This window comes from Herpailurus yagouaroundi, unplaced genomic scaffold (assembly GCF_014898765.1).
Source record: "Herpailurus yagouaroundi ecotype Mexico unplaced genomic scaffold, PumYag 159, whole genome shotgun sequence".
Classification (NCBI taxonomy): Eukaryota; Metazoa; Chordata; class Mammalia; order Carnivora; family Felidae; genus Herpailurus; species Herpailurus yagouaroundi.
The window spans coordinates 28,513,799-28,536,642 of NW_024412400.1; the positions used below are offsets into that span (position 1 = coordinate 28,513,799).

Here is a 22,844-nt window from a genome sequence, read left to right on the forward strand (position 1 = left end):
TATCACACCCCACCTCAAGAAAAGAGAATTGTCAACTACAAAAAAGTCTCTCAACATGCTCTTTGTGACCTTAAGCAACAGCTTTCCCCTCGTTGGGCCTCAGTTCTACCTTAAATTCAGAAGACTGTGATCGCTCACACCCAGCCCCAAAATTATCTCACCAGTCACTTGCCAAGCCCCGCCCCAAGCTACCTGGCGACCTTACTATTTCTGAGTCTGACTCCTCCCAGCGACTCCTTCCCTTTCAATTCCTTTGATAAATAGCTTCCCCTCTAATGGCTTTTGCTCTGGAAACTGCACCTCCTAACTCCTGCCAGAGACAGTTCTCCCCAGCATGAGCGCTGTCCCGCTCCCCTCGGCCAGGACAGCAGGTCTTCCTCTTAGCTTCTTGTTTCTGCTTTCCTTCTGGGTAGACCGAGGTGTGGTAGCTAAGGAGCTGAAGTTTGTGACATTGGTGAGTAGACTTTTCTCATTGCTTTTCCCTTAAAACTGTTACCAGCAGCGGCTGATAACCAAGTGTCAGGTTTCATATTAGCCTCCTGTGGTCTCCCAGAGACCAAACTCAGAAAGTGAATAATCAAGTTTCGCAAGTTCCTCCTAACGAATACTTAACGTGTCCTGACAAAAAGTGTTTGGTTTGGTTGTATGTGCCTTTGTCGATGTTCTTTATTCACTTACTTCACAACTGCCCTAAATGCACGTTCTTTTTGACAGCCTCAAAGGAAGGGGGAGCTTCCTCAAAGTGGGGGGAGGCCTCAGCTGGCCACGGTTGGCACTAGGAGCTTAATCGGGCTTCATTCAGTTTAATGATGATTAGTTTGCATACCAAAAAACTGTCCTTTTCTGAATTAAGTAGCCCCTTCCCTTTTATTTATCAGGAAATTGGAAAATATATTTGTAAACAGTCTTTGAAGCGTAAAAATGAAACTAAACTCGAGACTTCGAGGACTTCCTGATGCATAGATTTGGTTGACCATTAAAATAATGTTTTTCTCCACGCAATGTAACATGCGACAAATTATGGGGAAAAGGGGTGGCATGAAGTTAAGGAAAGAAAATATACTGTTGATGTTATTTTAAAAATAGATAGAAAGGGGCTTTGCAAAGTAAAGGGGATTTATCATTTTACTTGGGTGTCCTGGAATCAATCCCTGTGTCTCCTGGTTTCTCTTTGTGTTTGATTTTCTTTGTATGTCTGTTTCTCTTGTTCTGCTTCACTCAGTCTCCGTCTGCCTCTGACCCTCTCTTTGTCTTTCACAGCCGCTCTCTCAATCTCTTTCTCTTCCTCACTTTTTTTATTTGATAGAGTGAAAATATGCTAGTAAATAATTAAATTTTCATACTGTAAGAGTACTCAAAATTTATTTCTATAATTTGCAGGGAAGTCATCTTTTACTTAAAAATTAAACATGAAGTTCCTGTTTTCTCAGCGCAGAGTATCCAGCACTCCTTTCTTTCCCTACAGAAAATAAAAATTTCATACCATATGATTATTAGTACAGTAAATCATTACTAGGTCATGAGTCAACAAATGAGAGACAGAGAATCAGAAACATATCATCAATTTATTTACAAATGATTTACCAGCTGCCAGACTTCTGTGCTAAAAAAAAAAAAGTGTGTAATATTGTGTACCTTCTGTAGAGACATCCATGCAAGTTAGACTTTTTTGTTTGTTTTTTTAACGTTTATTTATTTTTGAGAGCCAGAGAGACAGAGCATGGATGGGGGAGGGGCAGAGAGGGAGGGAGACACAGAATCCAAAGCAGGCTCCAGGCTCTGAGCTGTCAACACAGAGCCTGACCTTGGGGCTGGAACCCACCTACCGAGAAATCCTGACCTAAGCTGAAGTCGGACGCTTAACTGCCTGAGCCACCCAGGCACCGTAGTTAGACTTTTACTTGTATTCCTTGCCAACACGTGCGTTAAGTGAGTGTCGGGACTCTGCAGAAATTACACTGTCAACACTGTAAACCTGTTGCAAGCTGGTTGAGTGGAATCTTCTCTGAGATATTACAGGGAAGTTTCAGTTAACTTCACGTGGCCAATTCTCTGCCTCTTTTACCGGAGTCCAGGCTAACTTCCATTGGTACCAAACTGTTGTGGCTTTCCTTTCTCCCCCATCACTCTCAGTTAACATGTATTCAAGGACCACAAGTTAATTCGATCTAAGGACTTCAGCAAGAAGATACTACTTTCTTGTTTTTATTGATTATAGATAATATTTGACTATACATGGTTAAATTATATACCCAGGCAAATCCTTACAAAATTATTAGAACCAGGAGCACCTGGGTGGCTCAGTCGGTTAAGCATTCAACTCTTGATCTCAGCTGAGGTCTTGATCTCAGGATTGTGAGTTTAAGCCCAGCATTGTGCTCCGTGCTGGGCCTGAAGCCTACTTTATTATTATTTTTTAACATAAAAAACATAATTTAATTGTTCTAAAAAGCCTTTTCCCTAGGCATTATAGTCTCACTGTTATAAATGTGCAAAGTAAGACAAAGAAAGTTAGATTGCTTGCTTAGTATCATAAACTATATAAGTGTTCATTATTTTATTTTTTTAGCTTTCTTTTTTTATTGTTCAAAATTTTATTTAAATCCAAGTTAGTTAACATGTAGTGTAATAATGGTTTCAGGAGTAAAATTTAGTGATTCGTCACTTACATGTAACACCCAGTGCTCATCCCAACAAGTGCCCTTAATGCCCATCACACACCCACCACCCCTCCAGCAACCCTCAGTTTGTTCTCTGTATTTAAGAGTCTCTTATGGTTTGCCTCCCTGTCTGTTTTTATCTTACTTTTCCCTCCCTTCCCCTGTGTTCATCTGTCTTGTTTCTTTTGTCTTTCTCTAACTGACGTATTTCAGTGAAGCCTACAAAAAGAAAAAAGAGAGAAAATTGTTAGAACCAGAATAAAGGAAAGCTGCCTCTGATTAAAGTGGTAACATTAGTGACAATAACCAATCGTGACTCAAATGTTTTTTACATGCCAGGCACTGCTCTGAGAGTTCAATATAGAATATGTCACATTATCCTCCCAAAAACGCTGTAAAGTAGGGTTTCTAGGAAAACACAGAATACCAAATTAAATTTGAATTTCAGATGAACATCAAATAAATTTTTAGAATAAAGGGTGTTTCATGCAATATCTGGGCCTCCTGTAGTTTTGTTTGCTATATCTGGCAATTGTTCCCCAAAGTTTTTGTAAAAACCTTACTAACTCTATTTTATCGATAAAGAAGTTGAGACACAAAGAGGTTAAGCAGTTTGCACATGGTTACACGGTGCAGTCAGGATTTGAATCCAGGCTGTATGATCAAAGAGGCCATGCCCTTAATCACTAAACATATTCCATTCCTGCTGTATGTGTTTAAGCCAGCACATGGAACTGAGATCTTTCCATGGAGGTTAGGTGTACAGATTTAACTCCTACTCAAAATCAGCAGGTGGCTTCCTCGCTGTTTCTCTCTGATCCAAGAAAAATAAATCTTCCCCAATTCTAAAAAGCTGTTCTTGGCAGAAAGAGCAGGAAACTGTCCCGGGTTCTTGTTCCCTGTCATGAAGAGTCGTCACATGATCTTTTAAAACAGGTTTATCAAAGTTCGTCTCATGGAATGCTAGTTTGATGACTTGTTAACAGGAGTTGCTTGGTGAAAACAAAATGGGTTTCAGTAGTTAAATCTGCACTGGGAACAGAACAAGAGTTAAACTGCATTTCAGGTGTTTTAAGGGCAGGACTCCTCAGTCTTTTTCTGATATGTGCTGTGGCTTTAAAGGAAAGGATTTAATAAAACTGCATTTCCTAAACTTTGACCATAGAATCTACCTCCTTCTTTTCCAGTGTCCCATAGAAAATCCTTAGAGAATCATTATTCTTAACTTTTTAGAGAGAGAATAATAAGCATGGTGAGTATGGGAGGTCAAGGGAGATCTCTCTCGATTGCCTTTTTTCAGGTGGGACCTGAAATTAGTGACTGCCAGGATTAGAAGCCGAAGTAGGACATTCCAGGCCGACAGAACATCACTGCCGTGAGGCTAGGATAAACAATGTATTAGGTGTATGTGCCACAGGGGCTCTGAGGCAAAGCATGTTTAGTAAGAATATAAAGTTATAACATCCAGGTGGGCAAGACCAGATCAGGTAGGGTGCTGTGGGACCCACGTAACATGCCAAATCTGCTTAGCAGACTCAGTGGAGAAAGATCATTCATGGGGTCCAAACCATGTTTTTTGTTTGTTTGTTTGTTTTTGTTTTTGTTTTAAGTAACCTGTGGGCACCCAGGTGGCTCAGCCAGTGAGTGTCCAAGCTTGCCTCAGGTCATTATCTCACGGTTCGTGGGTTCAAGCCCTGCATCCGGCTCTCTGTTAGCGTGGAGCCCACTCAGAATCCTCTGTCCCTCTCTCTCCCTGTGTACCTCTCCCACTCTGCTCCCTCTCTCTCTCTCTCTCTCTCAAAGGTAAACAAACATTAAAAAAAAAAGTTACCTGTGATCTAAAAGGATGAAGTGAATGTGACATGGTGGGGAAAACAGTGGGTAGCCATCATGAAAAGAAGGAGATCTACACAACTCATTCAATCTCTTTGAGCCTCGGTTTCCTTCTTTGTTCAGAACAGCAACAGTGCCAGCCTGGACTCACAGGAGTTGTGAGAATTGAAAGAGCAGGGAAAGAACTGTACAAAACCATGGAGGGTTGCACAAACACAAGAGGTTGTTATCCTGGATGTCTTCTATTGCAGTTACCACTACTGCAAACAGTCCTATTGCTGACCCTCTATTTTTAGGTTTCTAAAGGATTTCGTAGAGTATGACTGCTGGACTGAGAACATAGGTTACAAATTTGGCAGAGCGGTAGTTAAGAAGATTGCCTTTCCACAGACTTAGAAGAGGACCTAGGCATGTCCAAAGGCTCCAGCTGAAACTCCAGTTGCTCAAGAATCCCACCTGTGCACTTGAGGGCACTCCCTGATATGCACGTGTGCACACGCACACACACATATTGATTTCCAGTGCTGGGTAGGGGGGGATGGCTTATCAAGTGTCTCTGTGGGACACCCCTTCTGAAGAGCTCATGGCATGTTTGAGCCCTAAAACCTATTGAAATATAGAGGAGTTATTCCTGACCTGTAAGGACAGAGTGAGAAAGCTTGTTTAAGCCTTATGATTATGTTCCATGGCTCTGCTGTTTAACAATCCCTCCTCCAAGGGGACCACACTTATTTTCTCCCCAGGCTGTACTGTCATTTAGATGCATAATCTCAGTTTTATTTTTTATTTTAAAAATTTTTTAGGGGCGCCTGGGTGGCGCAGTCGGGTAAGCGTCCGACTTCAGCCAGGTCACGATCTCGCGGTCCGTGAGTTCGAGCCCCGCGTCGGGCTCTGGGCTGATGGCTCTGGGCGGATGGCTCGGAGCCAGGAGCCTGTTTCCGATTCTGTGTCTCCCTCTCTCTCTGCCCCTCCCCCGTTCATGCTCTGTCTCTCTCTGTCCCAAAAATAAATAAACATTGAAAAAAAATTTTTTTTAATGTTTATTTATTTTTGAGAGAGAGAGCAATAGGGAGAGCATGCAAGAGTGGGGAGGGGAGCAGGCAGAGAGAGGGGAACAGAGGATCGGAAGCAGGCTCTGCACTGACAGCAGTGAGTCTGATGCAGGCAGGGCTCAAACTCATGGACCATGAGATCATGACCTGAGCCAAAGTCGGCCACTTAACTGACTGAGCCACCGAGGTGCCCCTCAGTTTTATTTTTTAAATGGTATTCAGGGTTGTTTCTTATATCAAGGTTTTATTTTCCTCTAGTGCAACACTGCCTCCCCCCCAACACACACAGCTTCCAATCTTAGAGGAAACCCCAAATTCCAGATCACCCACTGGTGGGATGTTAAGGACTATGTTTTAGCATAGAAAAATGAGCCTCTTACACAGGTTGAGAATGCAGGCATTGGAGACACACTGTCTGTGTTTGGATCTCTGCCCTATCATATCACTTACACTCTGTGTGACCTTGTGAGGTCACTTAACTATAGGGCCGATTTCCTTGTTTGTGAAATGAAGATAATAATAGTAAATGCTTTGTAGAACTGATGAATGGATTAAATTATGAGAAGCACTTGCCACATTTTCTAGGACACAACAAGCATTCAAAAAAACCTTGAGGAATTCTTGTGGTTATAGTACGGTAGGAAGCATTGTAAGTTTTATTTCACTACAGTGTCTCTCATCTGACTTCTCTTTGGCTAACTCAGGGCCTCTCAGCTACAGGTACCCCCCTAAGGCACATTTGGCAGTGTCTGGAGAACTTTTGGGTTGCCACAATTAGGGATTGTTACCGATGTCTAGTGTGCAAAGGCCAAGCATGCTGATAAACATCCCACAATGAACAGGACAGTCCCTCAAAAGGAATCATCCAGCCCCAAATGTTAACAGTGCTGAAGTTGAGAAACCCTGGAAACTAAACATTGTAGCTTTTATAATCTATTGAAACCATATAACAACTTTAGTTACTCTGATGTAGGAAAGTATTTTTGCGCAATTACCTGGGATCTAAAAAAGTCTAAAATGTGTTTCGAAGATAGAGCACCAATGATTAGCCTCGATAATTTCTGAGAATGTGCAGCCTTTCTTCTTTCCATGAGGGGACCATTCATGACTGCAGTTTCTTACCTGACCAAAATGATTGCTTAAGACCCACTATACCCTTGTCTGTCTGTTTGTTGCAAACTATTCTACTGAGACTTTAATTTCTTAGCAGTTTAGGGAACCAAAAGATCAGTTTTCTTTTTTTTTTTTCTTTTTTTTTTTTTAATTTTTTTTCCACGTTTTTATTTATTTTTGGGACAGAGAGAGACAGAGCATGAACGGGGGAGGGGCAGAGAGAGAGGGAGACACAGAACCGGAAACAGGCTCCAGGCTCCGAGCCATCAGCCCAGAGCCTGACGCGGGGCTCAAACTCACGGACCGTGAGATCGTGACCTGGCTGAAGCCGGACGCTTAACCGACTGCGCCACCCAGGTGCCCCAAGATCAGTTTTCTTTAGACACCAGAGACACAACCCAGGTCCTAGAGGCCTCCCTCACTTTCTTAGAATCCCATCTGAAAGATGACCAAAATTTAAGACTGCTCCTTATTCTACGTCTACTGGAGCATCTTAGCCAGGCAGTGTAAATGATAAGTACAGGAAATCTCAGACACCGCAAGGCGTTATGCAGCCCTCCTCTGTATTAAAAATGTTTGGTGGCCTCAGTGTAGACTTCATCTTGAGTTTCTTGAGTGTTTTACTTGTCTTATCTTTTGATTATAAAATAGCTTTGTGTTTGGTATTATTCAGGAAGCGTATTGGAATCATAAAATACCAGGGTCTTGAAAGTCCAGACTACTCTCCCCCAAGGATAAAATGAGCAATCAAAATAGCATGACATGCATATTAATCCAGAAGTATGTTCTTAAAGGATTGATGCTTAGCTTTTCTCATCTTCCTATCCACAAGTCCTTTATTCCTAATCTCCTAAAAACTAATAAATCATTGGCTCAAGACAGTCACAAATGGTATGTGGCATTTAAAAGCCACTATTTTTATGTTATGTAAAATTTTTAACACCATTTTTACTGTAACCATAATTAAGGAAGAATACTTCTTATCAGAGTTTGTCTGCGGTAAAGTGATTTTTCTAAGCTTTGTGTTCCTTCTTGCCCTGATATACAAACCAATCTCCACACGTGGCTTGCCTGCTTTCTAATGAGTGATCGTCTTGTTACCTACATTACCTGAAACACAGAAAAGTGTTAGTGAGCTTGAAACAGTGGTCCTTGAGGCACCTGGGTGGTTCATTCTGTTAAGTGTCCGACTTCAGCCCAGGGCATGATCTCACGGTTGTGGGTTCAAGCCCCACATCGGGCTCTGTGCTGACAGCTCAGAGCCTGGATCCTGCTTTGGATTCTGTGTCCCGCCCCCCCTCTCTGCCCCTCCCCTGCTCACACTCTTTCTCTCTCAAAAATAAATAAACACCAAAAAAGAAAAGAAAGAAAGAAAAAACAAAAACAGTGGTTCATAACCTGAGATTTACCTGGGGAGATCTTTAAAATCCTGATGTCCTGACCACATCCCAAACTAATTAAACCAAAATCACTAGGAGGGGGATCCAGTCCTCAGAATTTTTTTAATTGCCCCAGGTGATTGCAATGAGCAGCCTAGGTTGAGAACCAGTGGTTTAAAAGAAAATCTATTAGGATGAGCAGAGGCAAAACACCGAAGTGAAATTTTTAACATTACTGTCTTGACCTCTTTTCAGGTATTTAGGCATGGAGACCGAAGTCCCATCGAAACCTTTCCTAATGACCCCATCAAAGAATCCTCATGGCCACAAGGATTTGGCCAACTCACTCAGGTTGGTTGAATTGTTAGCTAAAGATTGCCGATAAGTCTTAAGGGAAATTAAACTGTGTGGGGTCTGTAATATATTGAAGCCATACAACTACTTTAGTTACTCAGATCTGGAGGAGTATTTTGCACAGTTGCTTAGGATCTAAAAAGTCTAAAATGTGTTTTGATTGTGGAAGGAGAGGCAATAATGTTTAATTTCAGTAATTTCTCATTATGACTAGATCACCCTAGTGACAAGTAACTGTGGGAAAATTGTATAAAATAGCCAGTTTTAATTTTTTTTTTTTTTTACCCTGTTTGGCTTTATTGAAGCATGAGAGCTGTGCATGGCCACAGATGAATACATGAACTTAAAGGTGCTGAAGAGAGCCAACAAATGCTTGGAGGCCAGCCCCCCGAGTTTCTCAGCCTCCACCTGAGAAAGTAGAAAATAATCTTGTAGTCGATAAACTGAATCAGCAGGGTTAGGGAAACAGAATTCCTCTGCAAATGCCCATACCAAACTTGATTTTTTTTATCAGCTATGTACACTGGGATTGAGCCTTCCTGATAAGTGGTCAGTTAAACATAGGGAGCCCTGCTCCCTGAAGAGCACCAAAGGAGAAGGTGAAGGGGAGGAGGGCAAAGGCGTCTGTAGTCACCACTCCAGTGCCCCACCCCCTTCCCTTGCAAGAGTGGATGGCGCCTGTTTGGGGCCATGAGGCCACAGGTGTTGCTTCTGTCCCGACCAAAGCAGTTTAAATACATTAAGAAAATCTCATAGAATGTTTAGAGTCAAAAATCTCTAAACATTTAACTGAACATTTAAACCAGTGGATCTCAGGGTGCCTGGGTGGCTCAGTTGGTTAGGCATCTGACTTCAGCTCAGGTCATGATCTCATGGTTCATGGATTCGAGCCCCATGTCAGGCTCTGTGCTGACAGCTCAGAGCCTGGAGCCTGCTTCAGATTCTGTGTCTCCCTCTCTCTCTGCCCCTCTCCTGCTTGTGCTCTCTCTCCGTCTCTCAAAAATAAATGTTAAAAAAAAATTTTTTTTAAACCAGTGTACCTCAATCGTGGCTAAAAATTGAGATTATTTGGAGAGCTTTAAAAAATATTGATGTCTGTCTGGGTGGTTCTTATTTGATTCATCTAAGATGTGGCCTGGACGTTGGGATTTTGAGAAGCTCCTCAGTTGAGCATTTGACTCTAATGTGCAGCCAAGGCTGAGAATCACTTCCCTAACTCAACCATGTTGCTTCATAGAGGAGAAATCCCACTGAGGCTATTTGAGGCCAGTATCTTTTGGCTCCCAGGTCTGAGCTCCTCCCACCATAGCCTACCCAGCTTGCGGCTCCTTAAAAGAGAGAACGGTAGCAAAAACCCAGCACTAGTCCTTAATACCTGTGGCGGTGTGAAGAGTCCTGTTCCCTTGCTTGCTTTTCCAGTAAGACGATAAAATACTTTTAGATTGTGGGATCTGGATTCTCCTCTGGGTGTCTCTTGACTAGCCATCAGACTTTCCTAGAGCAGTGTTTCTCAAGTGCCAAGTGTAAATGTATCATCTTGTTAAAATGCAGGTTCTAATATTCAAAAGAAATAAAAACACTAATTCACAAAGATACCTGCACCCCCATGTTCATTGCAGCATTATTTACAAGAGCCAAGACATGGAAACAACCTAAGTGTCCCTCAACAAATGAATGGATAAAGAAATATATATATAGACATATATATCTATATATACACACATACACATATGTATATATGATGGTATATATTATATATATGGAATATTTTTTAGCCTTAAAATTATTAGATCCTGGTGTTTGGGACAACATGGATGAACCCTGAGGGCATTGTGTAAAGTGATATAAGCCAGACAGAGGAAGACAAATACTGTATGATCTTATTTACATGTGGAATTTAAAAAAAATTTTAAAAACCAAACTCCTAGAAAAAGGGATCAGATTTGTGTTACCAGAGGCAGGAAGTAGGGGGAGGGAGGTTGGGAAAAGGGGGATCAAAAGGTACAAACTTCTAGTTACAAGGTAAATAAGTACTAGGGATATAATTTACAGCACAATGACTATGGGTAAAACTGCTCTATGATATTCTATGATATATAGGAAAGTTGTTAAGAGAGGAGATCCCGACAGTTCCCATTACAAGGGAAAGCAATTTTTTTTTCTTTTTGCTTTCTCTTTTTATTGTATCTGTATGAAATGCTAACTAAATTTATACCAGTGATCATTTCACATTGTATGTAAACCAAACCATTATGCTGCATACCTTAAGCTTATACAGTGATATGTGTCAATTGTATCTCAATGACACTTGGGGAAAAAATGCAGATTCTAATTCAGCCAGTCTGACATGGGCCTAAGAGTCTTCATTTCTAACATACTCCAAGGTGATACCAATGGTGCTGGTACATGAAGTAGCAAGGTTCTAGAGCTCAAATTCCTCCCTTGGCCAGGCACTTCCAATCTACATAATGACCGAGTGATGGCTGTCTAGGTCACTGGCTCTCAAAGTGTGGTCTCTGGATGAGCAACATCACCATCACTTAAAACTTGTCATAAATGTTAGTTCTCTGGCCCTCCCCGACTGAACCAGAAACTATGGGGTTCAATTCTGGGAGCTTTTGTCTTAATGAATCCTCCAGGTGATTCTGGGAATGCTGAGTTTGAAATCCCCTGCTCTGTAGAAGATGACTGTTTCTTCAAAATTCAGCTGTAAGTTAATGCAACAAATTAGGTCCAAAGTACCTGCTTCTTTAGCTACTCACATCACCCAGGAAACTAGCAAAAATTAAAGCACACCTGACTCTTTTCACACCTGCTTCCTCATCCTAGGGAGGTGGTAATGATCATGGTATCTAGGAGTAGAAGCAAATGAACAAGTGGGACCAAGCTGAGCTATAGTGACCATATCCTCTCTGACTCCTAAGGCTCTGGTAAAACTTGGGATTAAAGATGGACTCGAATGCAGTGTTTCTCAAAGCATGGCACTCTACTACATGGATCTGAATCACTCAGGGCACTTGTTGAAATGCAGATTCCAGGGCCACTCCAGGATCTAATGAGCAGGAATCTCTGGCGGAAGTGCTGAGTCATCTGCATTTCAACAAGAACCCCTAGATAATTTTGCTTCTGATGCACAGTAATGCTTGAGGATCACTGAACTAAAGCAACACTCCTCAATGGTTATTGGCCATCAGAATCTTAGTAAGCTTGTTAAAAACAGGTTCCTGAGCTCCATGCCCCCCCCCCCCGAAGATTCTGGCTCAGTAGATCAAGGTGAGTCCTAAGAATTGGGTTTCTAACATACTCCCAAGTGATGCTAATACTGCTGATCCCCAGACCACATTTTGGGTAGGAGGCTCTAGTTTTTCATGAACCAGGCATAAATAAACTGTGCAGATAATAAATCATTACACCTAGAAGTTAAAAGTGATCTTCAGGGGCCCCTGGGTGGCTCAGTTGGTTGAGCATCCGACTTTGGCTCAGGTCATGATCTCGCAGTTCCCGAGTTCAAAGCCCCGCATCAGGCTCACTGCTGTCAGCTCAGAGCCCACTTCAGATCCTCTGTTCCCACCCCATACCCTCCGTCTCTCTCTCTGCATGTCCCCCGCTTGAACTGTCTCAAAAAATAAATGCAACAATGTGAAAAAAGTGATCTTCAGATTCATCAAGTCCAACTTCTTACCAGATGGTTGAATTTCTTCCACAAAACCTCCACCAAGTGGTCAACCAGCTCTCTTGAATGTTCTACAACAAAGATGAGCCAGTGATATTCTACCGCACCAGAGATGAACCATTTATTTAAATCAGATCAATCACCAGCTATTAAGTGTGCAAGGCTCTATGTTAAGTGCTAATAAAGGTGAATGAGTTTTCTCCAGAAGTCAGGGCTAAAGATTACAACTCTCTTTTCTTGTTTTCATTTAAAAATATGTTGTTGTTTTTGTTGAACTATTGAAGTGCACCGTTATTTACTCCGCTCATTCAGTGAGGAGAGATGAGACTCACACATAAGTTCCAGAATTTACTTTCACTGATTTTTGCTTTTATTTGTTCTCATAGCTGGGCATGGAACAGCATTATGAACTTGGACGGTATATAAGGCAAAGATATAGAAAATTTTTGAATGAGTCCTACAAACGTGAACAGGTAAGTTGGGGATCCAAGAGTGGAAACGTTTTTCCTTGATAGGATGTAACATAATGGTGCATTTGTGAAAGTGTTTTACCTGTTTTCCAAGGAACTTATACAAGTCAGAGATCTCATTTACAAATATACTCCTCTTTATACAAACATTTTATTCCTAAAAAATTTATGAATATGAATAAGTTCAAAAATTTATGGATAACTATTGGCAAATACTTTGGCTTGGCAAGTAGCCACCACTTAATTGATCTCTTTTGTCAATTCAGCTATTGACATACCATCTGGCATTCTCATCATACTGTCTCTATCTCCATAGATACTACGATCATGATGCTAATGTTTTGGTGTGAGGGTCCTGGCCTTTCTCAAAAATACTCTTCACTCCACAGTGGAAAACCCACAGTTCCAACTGGTTGGATTCTCCTTTGATTTTCCCCACTCTAGGTTTACATTCAAAGCACGGACGTTGACCGGACTTTGATGAGTGCTATGACAAACCTTGCAGGCCTATTTCCCCCAGAGGGTATCAGCATCTGGAATCCCAGCCTACCATGGCAGCCCATCCCAGTGCACACAATCTCTCTTTCTGAAGATCGGGTCAGTATTCTGGGATAACCAGGACATCCCCTGGGGCTGAGGAGGAGGAAGGCAGGTTGTCCAGTACTTGTGGGCTTGGAGGTCTGGACACTGCTCGGTCTGTGCGATCTCAATCCTTTTCTAATAAAGGTGCAAGGGACAAAGTAGGACACAGAAAGCCCCAGGCAATAGAGAGTAGGAACAGAATTTCAGCTTGGATCTTTATCATCGACTTTGTTGTGCTACTCTTTCACCGAATGGCAGTTCATCCCTTTCCATCTTCACACACACACACATGCACACACACGGGGTTCCCCTTGTTCTACCTTCAATTCCCAGGCTTTTGGCGCCCCGCATAGGGTTCTCTTTCTTCCAGAACATCCTAAGACCTCTCTCCCTACAAAACACCCACCCCCACATTAAACTCTCATTCTGAGGTAGGGGAAAAAAGAAAGATTTGAGTACATAGTTAGTAACTAGCACTTTATACGTGTCATCATATTACCTTTTGTAACAATCTTGAATGGACAATATTAGTATTCTCCTTTTATATCCAGGGATATAAGTACTCAGAGACATAAATAAAATGGGCTCAATGCCACAAAGCTGGTAAGCATCACAACTGGGACTAGAACCAGGTCTGGGTCATTCCAGAGCAATTTCCTTCCCTGAAAAATAGTGGTTCTCAAAGTTATTATATTAGAATTACCTGAGAATGTTTTAAATCCTGGCACCTATGGCACTTCCACAACAAATCAGAATATCTGAGGCTGGGATGCAGATATGAGTACTTTTAAAATAATCTCCCTTGGGGCACCTGGGTGGCGCAGTCGGTTAAGCGTCCAACTTCAGCCAGGTCACGATTTCGCGGTCCGTGAGTTCGAGCCCCGCGTCAGGCTCTGGGCTGATGGCTCAGAGCCTGGAGCCTGTTTCCGATTCTGTGTCTCCCTCTCTCTCTGCCCCTCCCCCGTTCATACTCTGTCTCTCTCTGTCCCAAAAATAAATAAATGTTGAAAAAAAAAATTAAAAAAAAAAAATCTCCCTAGATGTTTCCAGTGGACAGCTGAGTGTGAGAACCAGTACCATAAACCAAGCTGCCTGAATGAGGCTATATAAGAGAGGCTCTCAAATTTATTTGCACTGCATAGGAGGGACCAAGAACTCTTTAACATTTTCAGAGGAATTGCTTTATTTTAATAGTATTAAATACATCTCACTAATCTCCCAGATGCATGATTTAAGACTAGATGAAGGAAATAGTTTGGGACAAGGAATCCATCCTGATTCCCCTGCAGTCACATTGTAAGCATGACCATGTCATTTCTCTGTAGCTGGGGCTTAGCACAACTTCTGCACCCGGATTGTTGCCCAGAGACCCCTGGGGCAGGCCACTGTCCTCTTTGCCCTGCCAGTACTCCTAGACATTTGACTGAACTGTTGCATCTAATGACGTAAGAATATTTCCCAAATACTTTGTAGAAACAGCCTGAGCCTGTCAACCTCACTCCAGGTAACTCTACTTTAACCAGTCGTTCTTATGTTTCCTGAAAAGATAGGATGATTTATTTGTACCTCTTTTTCTTCAACAGAATCAGGAGTAAAATATTATGATGATCAGTGTTCTTAGGAGTTGGTGAATATTGTCTTCCAAAAAGAAAAAAAAAAATCACATTTGCCACAGCCTTTTCTGCAAAGATAGACACTGGACAGCAGAACCAAATTTAGCCAGTGCAGACCAAGGTAGCTGTTTAACCCTTAATCCTGAAAGCTAGTAATTAAATTATGTAGTAAAGAGAATATAGGAGCTATTAGAAGAGGAAAAGAGAAACAAGGAGAGCGAGGGAGAGAGAAGCAAGCAAGATTATCATGGCTTCCAGCTACGTGCTAAGATGAAAACAGTTCTAACATCAGCTAAGAAATCTGACAAAATCAATCAACACACAGTTATTCCCAGAGCGGTGCTAAGTGCCAAAGAGAAATATAAGGCCAGGTTCCTTCCCTAATTTATCATCCACTTGATTACAAAGACTCGCGTGTGTGACACGTGCAGACCACAATACAAGTGGTGGGTTGATGATCCAAGTATAAGCTGCCCGTGCTGAAGGAGCCCAGAGAAACACACACATGTAGCTGCCACAGGGAAGCCCGTAATGACAGAGTCTTCGTGGAGGGAGTGACAGCTCACACCAGACCTTGGAGGAAGGAAGGAAAGGAGAAGAAAGCAGCCCCAAAACATGGCAGTGGGTGAATATACAGAGGGCTTGCCCTTCTGTGTCCAGAGTTCGTATTTAGAAAGAATGAAAATGTCTGAATAACTATATTGGACACAGATTAAAGAATCCAAATTGAATAGCCAGGGGGAATCTTGGGACTAAGTGGCAGTGTGATATAGGAGGGCTGCATTAGGGGTGCCTGGGTGGCTCCATCAGTTAAGCATCTGACTCTTGATTTCAGCTCAGGTCATCATCTTATGGTTCATGAGATCGATCCCCATGTCAGGCTCTGCGCTGACAGCATGGAGCCTGTTTGGGATCCTCTCTCTCTACCCCTCCCCACTGCCCCCTCCTCCCAAATAAATAAACTGAAAAAAAGAAGGAAGGCTGCATTTAAAGTTGGAGAAACCTAGGTCTGAGAGCCAACTACCATTTCAGACACTTGACCTCAAGTCACCCCCCCCCCGCATCAGTGTCCCTTTCTGTAACGTGGGAACAACAGCACCCACCTAACTATTTCATGACGATTCATGAAAACCCAGTTGGTTAAGAAATGAAAAATTTTGTTAATTGCAAAATGCTGGTCAGATGTTTAGGTGATTATCCCACTTATTTTCAGCCTCTCTCATTTCAATGTGTGGGATGAGAAAACTAAAGACTAGGAAGGTTGAGTAATTCATTGAAACCTAGGCCTTTAAATGAACAGTCCTGTCCCTTTTCCCTTCGCAGTGTCATTCGTTCTGTGGAAAAATTAGAAAGTCATGCAGGGAAATGAAGATGTAAAGCAGCAGACATAAAAGAAACCTGTGCATGTTCATTCTTCAGTACCATGCACACATGATAAGTGGTGGTCTGAGGCACCTGTCTGACAGTGGTTGGGAAGTAAAGGATACTGGAGCATCTGAGAATATCTGGGGAAGCAATTCAGCAATGAGGAGATGAAGGTCTGAAATTAGATGCTAAAGACATTAGAGGAAAGAAAGCAAAGTAAGACAAATGAGACAGAGTCAGGAAGCAAGTTATTAAAACAAGTTTCCTGAGTAGCTACTCATATGCCAGGCTCTGTTCGAGGCATTGTCAACACAGCAGTGAACAAGAGAGACAAGATCCTACTGTCCTCAAGTTTGTATTTTATAGGAAACAGATGATAAAGAAGTAAAAAATAGTAACTATTTCAAATGGCGATGAGGTCTTTGAAGGAGATAAAGCAAGAAAGAATGGCTAGAAGAGGCTGGTGAGAGTCACTGGGGGCACAGTCTCAGGCAGGGGACCATCTGCAGCGCCCCCAAGCCTGTGAGCTCAGGGGATAGTAAGGAGGCCGACAGTGTTGCTGGAGAGGAGTGGGTGAAGGGCCAGTAGCAGGAAAGCAAGGCAACGAGATCTCTAGAGTTAGCTGAGTTTGGATTCTAGCAAGTAAGATGAAAGCCAGTGAAAGTTATAAACTGCAGAATGGTGTGGTCTGATTGATGCTTTGGAAAGATTTGTGTTTATAAAAATGAAACGCGAGGGACACCTGGGGTGGCTCAGTCAGTTAAATGTCTAACTCTTGGTTTCGGCTCAGGTTGTGAAATCATGGTTTCATGAGTTCAAGCCCTACATCGTGCTCTGTGCTGTCAGTGCAGAGCCTGCTTGCGGTTCTCTCTTGCTCGCTTTCTACCCCGCCTCCGCCCATGCTGTCTCTGTCTCTCTCAGAAATAGATAGATAGATAGATAGATAGATAGATAGATAGATAGATGATGTGAAAAGGATTAGGGTAACTGCAGTGTGGAGAATGAATTGTGAAGGTAGAAAGAGTGGATGCCTACTGACCAAATAGCAGGCCCTTGCATTAGCTGAAACACAGGTTACAGTGGTTTGGACTGGGAGGGAACAATGAACGAAATGAAGAGGGGTCTATTTTGGATATATTTTGAAAGTAAACAAACAACTGAGTAGTCTATGAAATAGGATGATAAATGTTACCATTGCAAAAGTAAGGAGATTACAGAAGTAAAATGGTTAAAAATGAAGTTGAGTTCAGTTTTGTACATGTTAAACTTGAGGAGAAAGAAACATCTAAGTAGTGATGTCCACCAAAGGCTGGAAATACGAGACCAGCCACAAGTGAAAAGTCAGAGCAGCAAAATAAGCTGAAGAGTCACCAACCTGTAGGTTATATTAAGACTACAAAAGATTGTTGAATTTAAACTCATCCCTTTGTCCTCATAATGGGTTTTTAAATGTATTTTTCTACATATTTAGTATATGCCCTTATTTTAACAGCCTGCGAACTTGCAAGAATCCAAGTCAATGAATGGTTAATCAATCTCTTAAGATTCTTTCCAGAACCTCTTATTCATTTCTCCATACTTATGTGGGGTGGGGGGGAGGGGTTGCATGTGCACATACATGTGCAATTTGTGCTAGAAATGAAAGAGGTCCAGTAGGAAGCAAGATAATCATATCAACATGGAAAACCACGAACTGTGACTCTTTTACCAATGATATAGTCCTACTTAGGCAAATTCATGAAAGAAGAAAAAAAAAAGCTTTTCAGTTCTGGGTACATGTCCTACTCTTTAAGACCTACAGACCATTTATCTCCTTTTCCTCAATTTTAGAATTTCCTTTCAGCTGAAAACACATTTTAATCTTTTATTCAGGTCGCTTTGTACCTAATGAGGCTTAAAATATGTCTACTGCTTCTTTAGTGAAAAGTTCTTCCAACAAAGAATTTATGATTTTTCTTTTGTCCTCAGTTGCTGTACCTGCCTTTCGGGGACTGCCCTCGGTTTAAAGAACTTAAGGATGAGACTCTCAAATCGGAGGAATTCCAGAAGAGGCTGCATCCTTATAAGGTTAAAAAATGGTGTCACTTAGTGGTGTGCAGGAGTGAAAGGGCCAAAGACAAAGGATGAAACTCCAGCTTCTTAAACATGTGGGAGGAATATGTCTGCCAGTGGCTGGTTATAGCAATGGGTTAAAATGTTTAGTGAGAGTCAGTCATCTCTACCTGGTCCCCTTCCCTGTGTGAGACCACAAACTAATAACGAAGCCAGTCCCTTTCTAATCCTATACCCGTGTGTCTGAAGGAGCCAGACGAAATTGCATGGCTAGGTCAGAATAAATGAAAGTCTAAAATGATCTGCCTTATTGAGGTTGAGGGGTTGGGACCATTTATCTTCAAACATAAAGGATAATCTTTTTTATTTTATGTTTCCACTTTGCAAAATACTCCTTTTTAATACTATGCAAAAGATAGATATAATGCTTCATACTTTTAAAAATATTTTGGGGGCACCTGGGTGGTTTAGTTGGTTAAACATCCGACTTCAGCTCAGGTCATGATCTCATGGTTTGTGGGTTCAAGCCCCACATCGGTCTCTGTACTGACAGCTCAGAGCTTTGCATTCTATGTCTTACTCTCTCCTTGCCCCTTCCCCACTTGTGCTCTCTCTCTGTCTCTCAAAACTAAATAAACGTTAAAAAGTATTTTTAAGAAAAAATAATATTTTGAATCTCTAATACATTAAATACAGTGGAAAGTCTCTTAAAGACCCCACAGGTAATTGCTGGTAGTATTTTCATATAAAGTCTTGCAGTTTCTTTATGCATATGCAAATAAATACGAATATATTTTGGTGGTTTCCTCTTTGCTACACAAAAGTGGTATACTATATTCACAAGGTTGGACACTTTGGGTTTTTTTCAATTAACAATAGATCTTAGAAATATTTCTATATGTGTACATAAAGAGTTTCCTCATTTTTTTATAACTGCATTTGAATTCATGGACCTCCCATACTTTCTCTAACCAGTTCATATTGATAGACAAGTGAGTCATTTCCAGTCATTTACAGTCTGTATGAATATCTTGTGCATCTAAATCATTTCGCAAGAATATCTGTGGAATAGTATCCCAGAAGTAGAAAATCTGGGGCAATTGGAAATATTATCAAAATATCCTCCAAAGTGATTATACTAATGGCTACCCCTATCAACAATGCACAAGATTGCCTGTTTCTCTATAGCCTTGCCAACAATGTGTAGACAACTTTAAGGAGATTTGCCAATCTGTATGTTAAAAAATGTTATCATTAGAAGCATCCCCTCTAAAGTCAGGAACAAGACAAGGAAGCCCAGTACCATCATCATTATAGAGCATTGTGCTATAGTACTTTTCTCTTATGATGAGTGAACTTTGGATATCTTTATCTAGTTAAATGTCTTTTGTATTTCTTGTTGTCTTCATATCCCTTTACCATTTATCCTTTGAGTTATTGCTTTTCTCTTTTCTATAAATTTTAGGAGCTTTCTCCCTGTATTTTGACATTTTTTTCCTGTTCCATAAAGGGCATTATTTCTATTGTTTGCCTATTGATGTTGTTTACAGTGTTTTTGCTAGGGCATAATCTTAAGTGTGCTGATGCGTTCATATATGGTTTGTATATTTGTAGTCATATTTAGAAAAGTTTTTCCCACTCCTAGGTAACAAAGGAAGTCTTCAATGTTTTCTTCTAATTCCACCCTATCATACATTTACATAGTGGACCCATTTATAGTTTATGCTGGTGTGAGCTGCGAAATTTGTAACCTGCTTAAGTTTTTCCATATTTCCCTAATCACCCTGTCACTATTTATTGAACAGTTCCTCTTTTTCCCACCTTTTTCTTATTATATATATTAAAATTCCCCAGTGTATGTGGTCTGTAACTGGAATTTTTATTCAATTATTTTTACGTTTCATTAGCCAAAACTACGCTGTTACACTTAGTAACATTTATACAGGCTTTAATATCTAAAAGGCTTGTCACCCTTCACTCTCTACTTTTCTGGTTTTTCATGACTATGTTTTTATTTTCTTTGTGAACTTTAGAGTCCACTTGTCTGAGTTCCAAAACCACTTTTTTTCCACTTTTTAGTGTTTTTATTGGAGTCAGATTAAATTTATATATTAACTCGGAGAATTTGCAATTCTATGATATTGAGTCTTCCTTTCTAAGAACATGGTACATGTTCCTATTTGTTCTCATCTTCAAGATTTTTTTTTCAAGTCTATTTATTTATTTTGAGAGAGAGCATGCACGGGAGGGGCAGAGATGAGAGAGAGAAAGAATCCCAAGCAGTCTCTGCACTATCAGCATCAGGAGCCTGATGCAGGGATCGAACTCATGAACCTGTGAGCCAAAATCAAGAGTTGGATGCTTAGCCAACTGAGTCACCCAGGCGCCCCTTATCTTTAGGAATTTTTTAAGGTTTTCTTCATTTAAGTCTTTACATTTATTGTTAAGTTTGCTCTAGACTTATAACATCTGCAAACAAATATGGCTTATCTCTATTTTTCCAATATTTATGCCTCTGATTTCTTGTGCATATTTGCACTGGCCAATACTTAAAGTACAGTATGACATAATAGTATTGGCAGAGGACATCTTTGTCTTATTTTTTATCTATTAAGCATGTTGGCTTTAGGACCAAATAAAGATATTTGTATCAAGTTAAGGAACTAGCTATCTTTCCTATTTTGTTGATTGTTTTTAATCAATAGTGGTGTTTAATTTTTTGAAAAGTCTTTTTAACATTATTTAAATATAATTAAGTTATTTTACTCCTTGGATCAATTACTAAAATTAATTATTTTCATAGATTTGCTACTATTGAGTCATCTTTACATGTCTAGAATCAAGCCCTTTCTTTGGATATTGAATTATTTGTTAATATGTTACTTAGACCTTTTGTATTCATATTCAAAGCACCATTGGACTATAGTTTTCTGGCCAGTCTTTTGTCAGTGTCAGCGTTGCACTTACTCAGAAAAATGTTTTGGAAGTTTGTTCTTTTTTTCTTTTTCTACACTCTATAACAGTTAAAATAGCATTAGAATAACTTACTCTTGAAAATCTTGGTAGAGGGGCGCCTGGGTGGCGCAGTCGGTTAAGCGTCCGGCTTCAGCCAGGTCACGATCTCGCGGTCCGTGAGTTCGAGCCCCGCGTCAGGCTCTGGGCTGATGGCTCGGAGCCTGGAGCCTGTTTCCGATTCTGTGTCTCCCTCTCTCTCTGCCCCTCCCCCATTCGTGCCTGTCTCTCTGTCCCAAAAATAAATAAAAACGTTGAAAAAAAAAAAAAAATCTTGGTAGAATTCCTCTGTAAAGTTATCTGGCCCCAGAGCTGTTACTTGGTTTGGTTTCATTTCATTTAGAGGGGGGATCTTTAATAATTAATTTATTTTAAGAAGATTTGTTTAGGTTAATATTGGCAAATTATATTTTCCTAGAAAATTTATCCACCATATAATATCTTTCAAAAGGATTCCCAGAAATTGCTGCCAAATCCATCAGGCAGGTAGCTGAACAGTAGGTGTCATTATCATGACAATACAAGAATAATCCAGAATCTAGAGAAATGTGTGCATCCCTCCCAAATTTGATTGATCGCCAGATATCAGGTCCAGTTTCTGCTGTATATTCCTGAGGTGTGTTGGCCTAAGACCTGCTTCCCCTTCCCACCTTGACCAGTCATTTGTATATGTGAGTTATACTTCACCTATTTCCAAAAAAACATTTGAGGTAGTACACTTGGCCTGGTTCCAAGACAAACCAGGAGCACGTGGCAGTAAGCCAGCATGTGCCCACATTTTAATGTAATCATTAAAACTAATCAATTAGTGGGGTGCCTGGGTGGCTCAGTTGGTTGGGCGACCGAGTTCAGCTCAGGTCATGATCTCGCAGTTAGTGAGTTCGAGCCCCGCGTCGGGCTCTGTGCTGACAGCTCAGAGCCTGGAGCTGCTTCGGATTCTGTGTCTCCCTCTCTCTCTGTCCCTCTCCCCCTCACGCTCTGTGTCTCTCTGTTGAGCTCTCAATAATAAATAAATGTTAAAAAAATTTTTTTTTAAGTAATCAATTAGCGTTCGTAAAATTCTTCAGGTTTGTATTACCACAGCCAATATTCCAGGTTCACTTTCATGTGAAGAACAGCACAGCTCTCAATGGCGGCAAATTTGCCCCACAGGGAACATTGGGAATGTTTGGAGACACTTTGGGTTGTCACAGCTGAGGGATGAGGGATGATGCCATGCTGTTCATCTGGTAGATACAGGTCAGGGAGACAGCCAAATGTCCTACAAAACATAGGGCACTCCCCACAACAAAATTAGCCCCAAATATTCATAATGCTGAAATTAAGAGTCTCTAATGTAGAAATGTTTTCTCCCTCTGTGTGTGTTTCAGGATTTTATAGAAACCTTGCCAACATTTACAGGATACCATACCCGGGACCTTTTTGGAATGTGGACTAAAGTCTATGACCCTTTATTTTGTGAGGTAAAAGAAAAATTATCAAAGATTAACCTGCAATCTGATTTTATGACCCCTGCCTATTTTGAGACAGATGAATACATTTTCTTTCACTTTTTGGCAGATATGTTACTTATGCTTCCTTTGACATTGAAACATAATTCAAGACTTATTTATATGAACTTAAAAATTCTGACTTCTTCTCTCCATTATTTATGTTTTCACCCTTTAGAAAATTGCACGCAAAATT

General features: G+C 40.9%; 1 protein-coding gene across 4 annotated transcripts in view; it reads left to right on the plus strand.

The window, feature by feature from the left end:
• The first annotated feature begins 222 nt into the window (after nucleotides 1–222).
• Nucleotides 223–22,844, plus strand: part of ACP3 (acid phosphatase 3) — a 46,100-nt gene continuing 23,478 nt past the window's right edge. The window contains exons 1-6 of one of the 4 annotated variants that reach the window (XM_040480194.1): nucleotides 223–454; nucleotides 8,293–8,388; nucleotides 12,451–12,537; nucleotides 12,979–13,131; nucleotides 18,063–18,161; nucleotides 22,529–22,621. In XM_040480194.1, the coding sequence (XP_040336128.1) occupies nucleotides 335–454; nucleotides 8,293–8,388; nucleotides 12,451–12,537; nucleotides 12,979–13,131; nucleotides 18,063–18,161; nucleotides 22,529–22,621 (648 nt within the window). In that variant the 5' untranslated portion in view covers nucleotides 223–334. Of the gene's footprint in view, nucleotides 455–3,855; nucleotides 3,913–8,292; nucleotides 8,389–12,450; nucleotides 12,538–12,978; nucleotides 13,132–18,062; nucleotides 18,162–22,528; nucleotides 22,622–22,844 lie in introns of those variants that run through there. The other 3 variants (XM_040480192.1, XM_040480195.1, XM_040480196.1) reach the window with 3 other exon arrangements.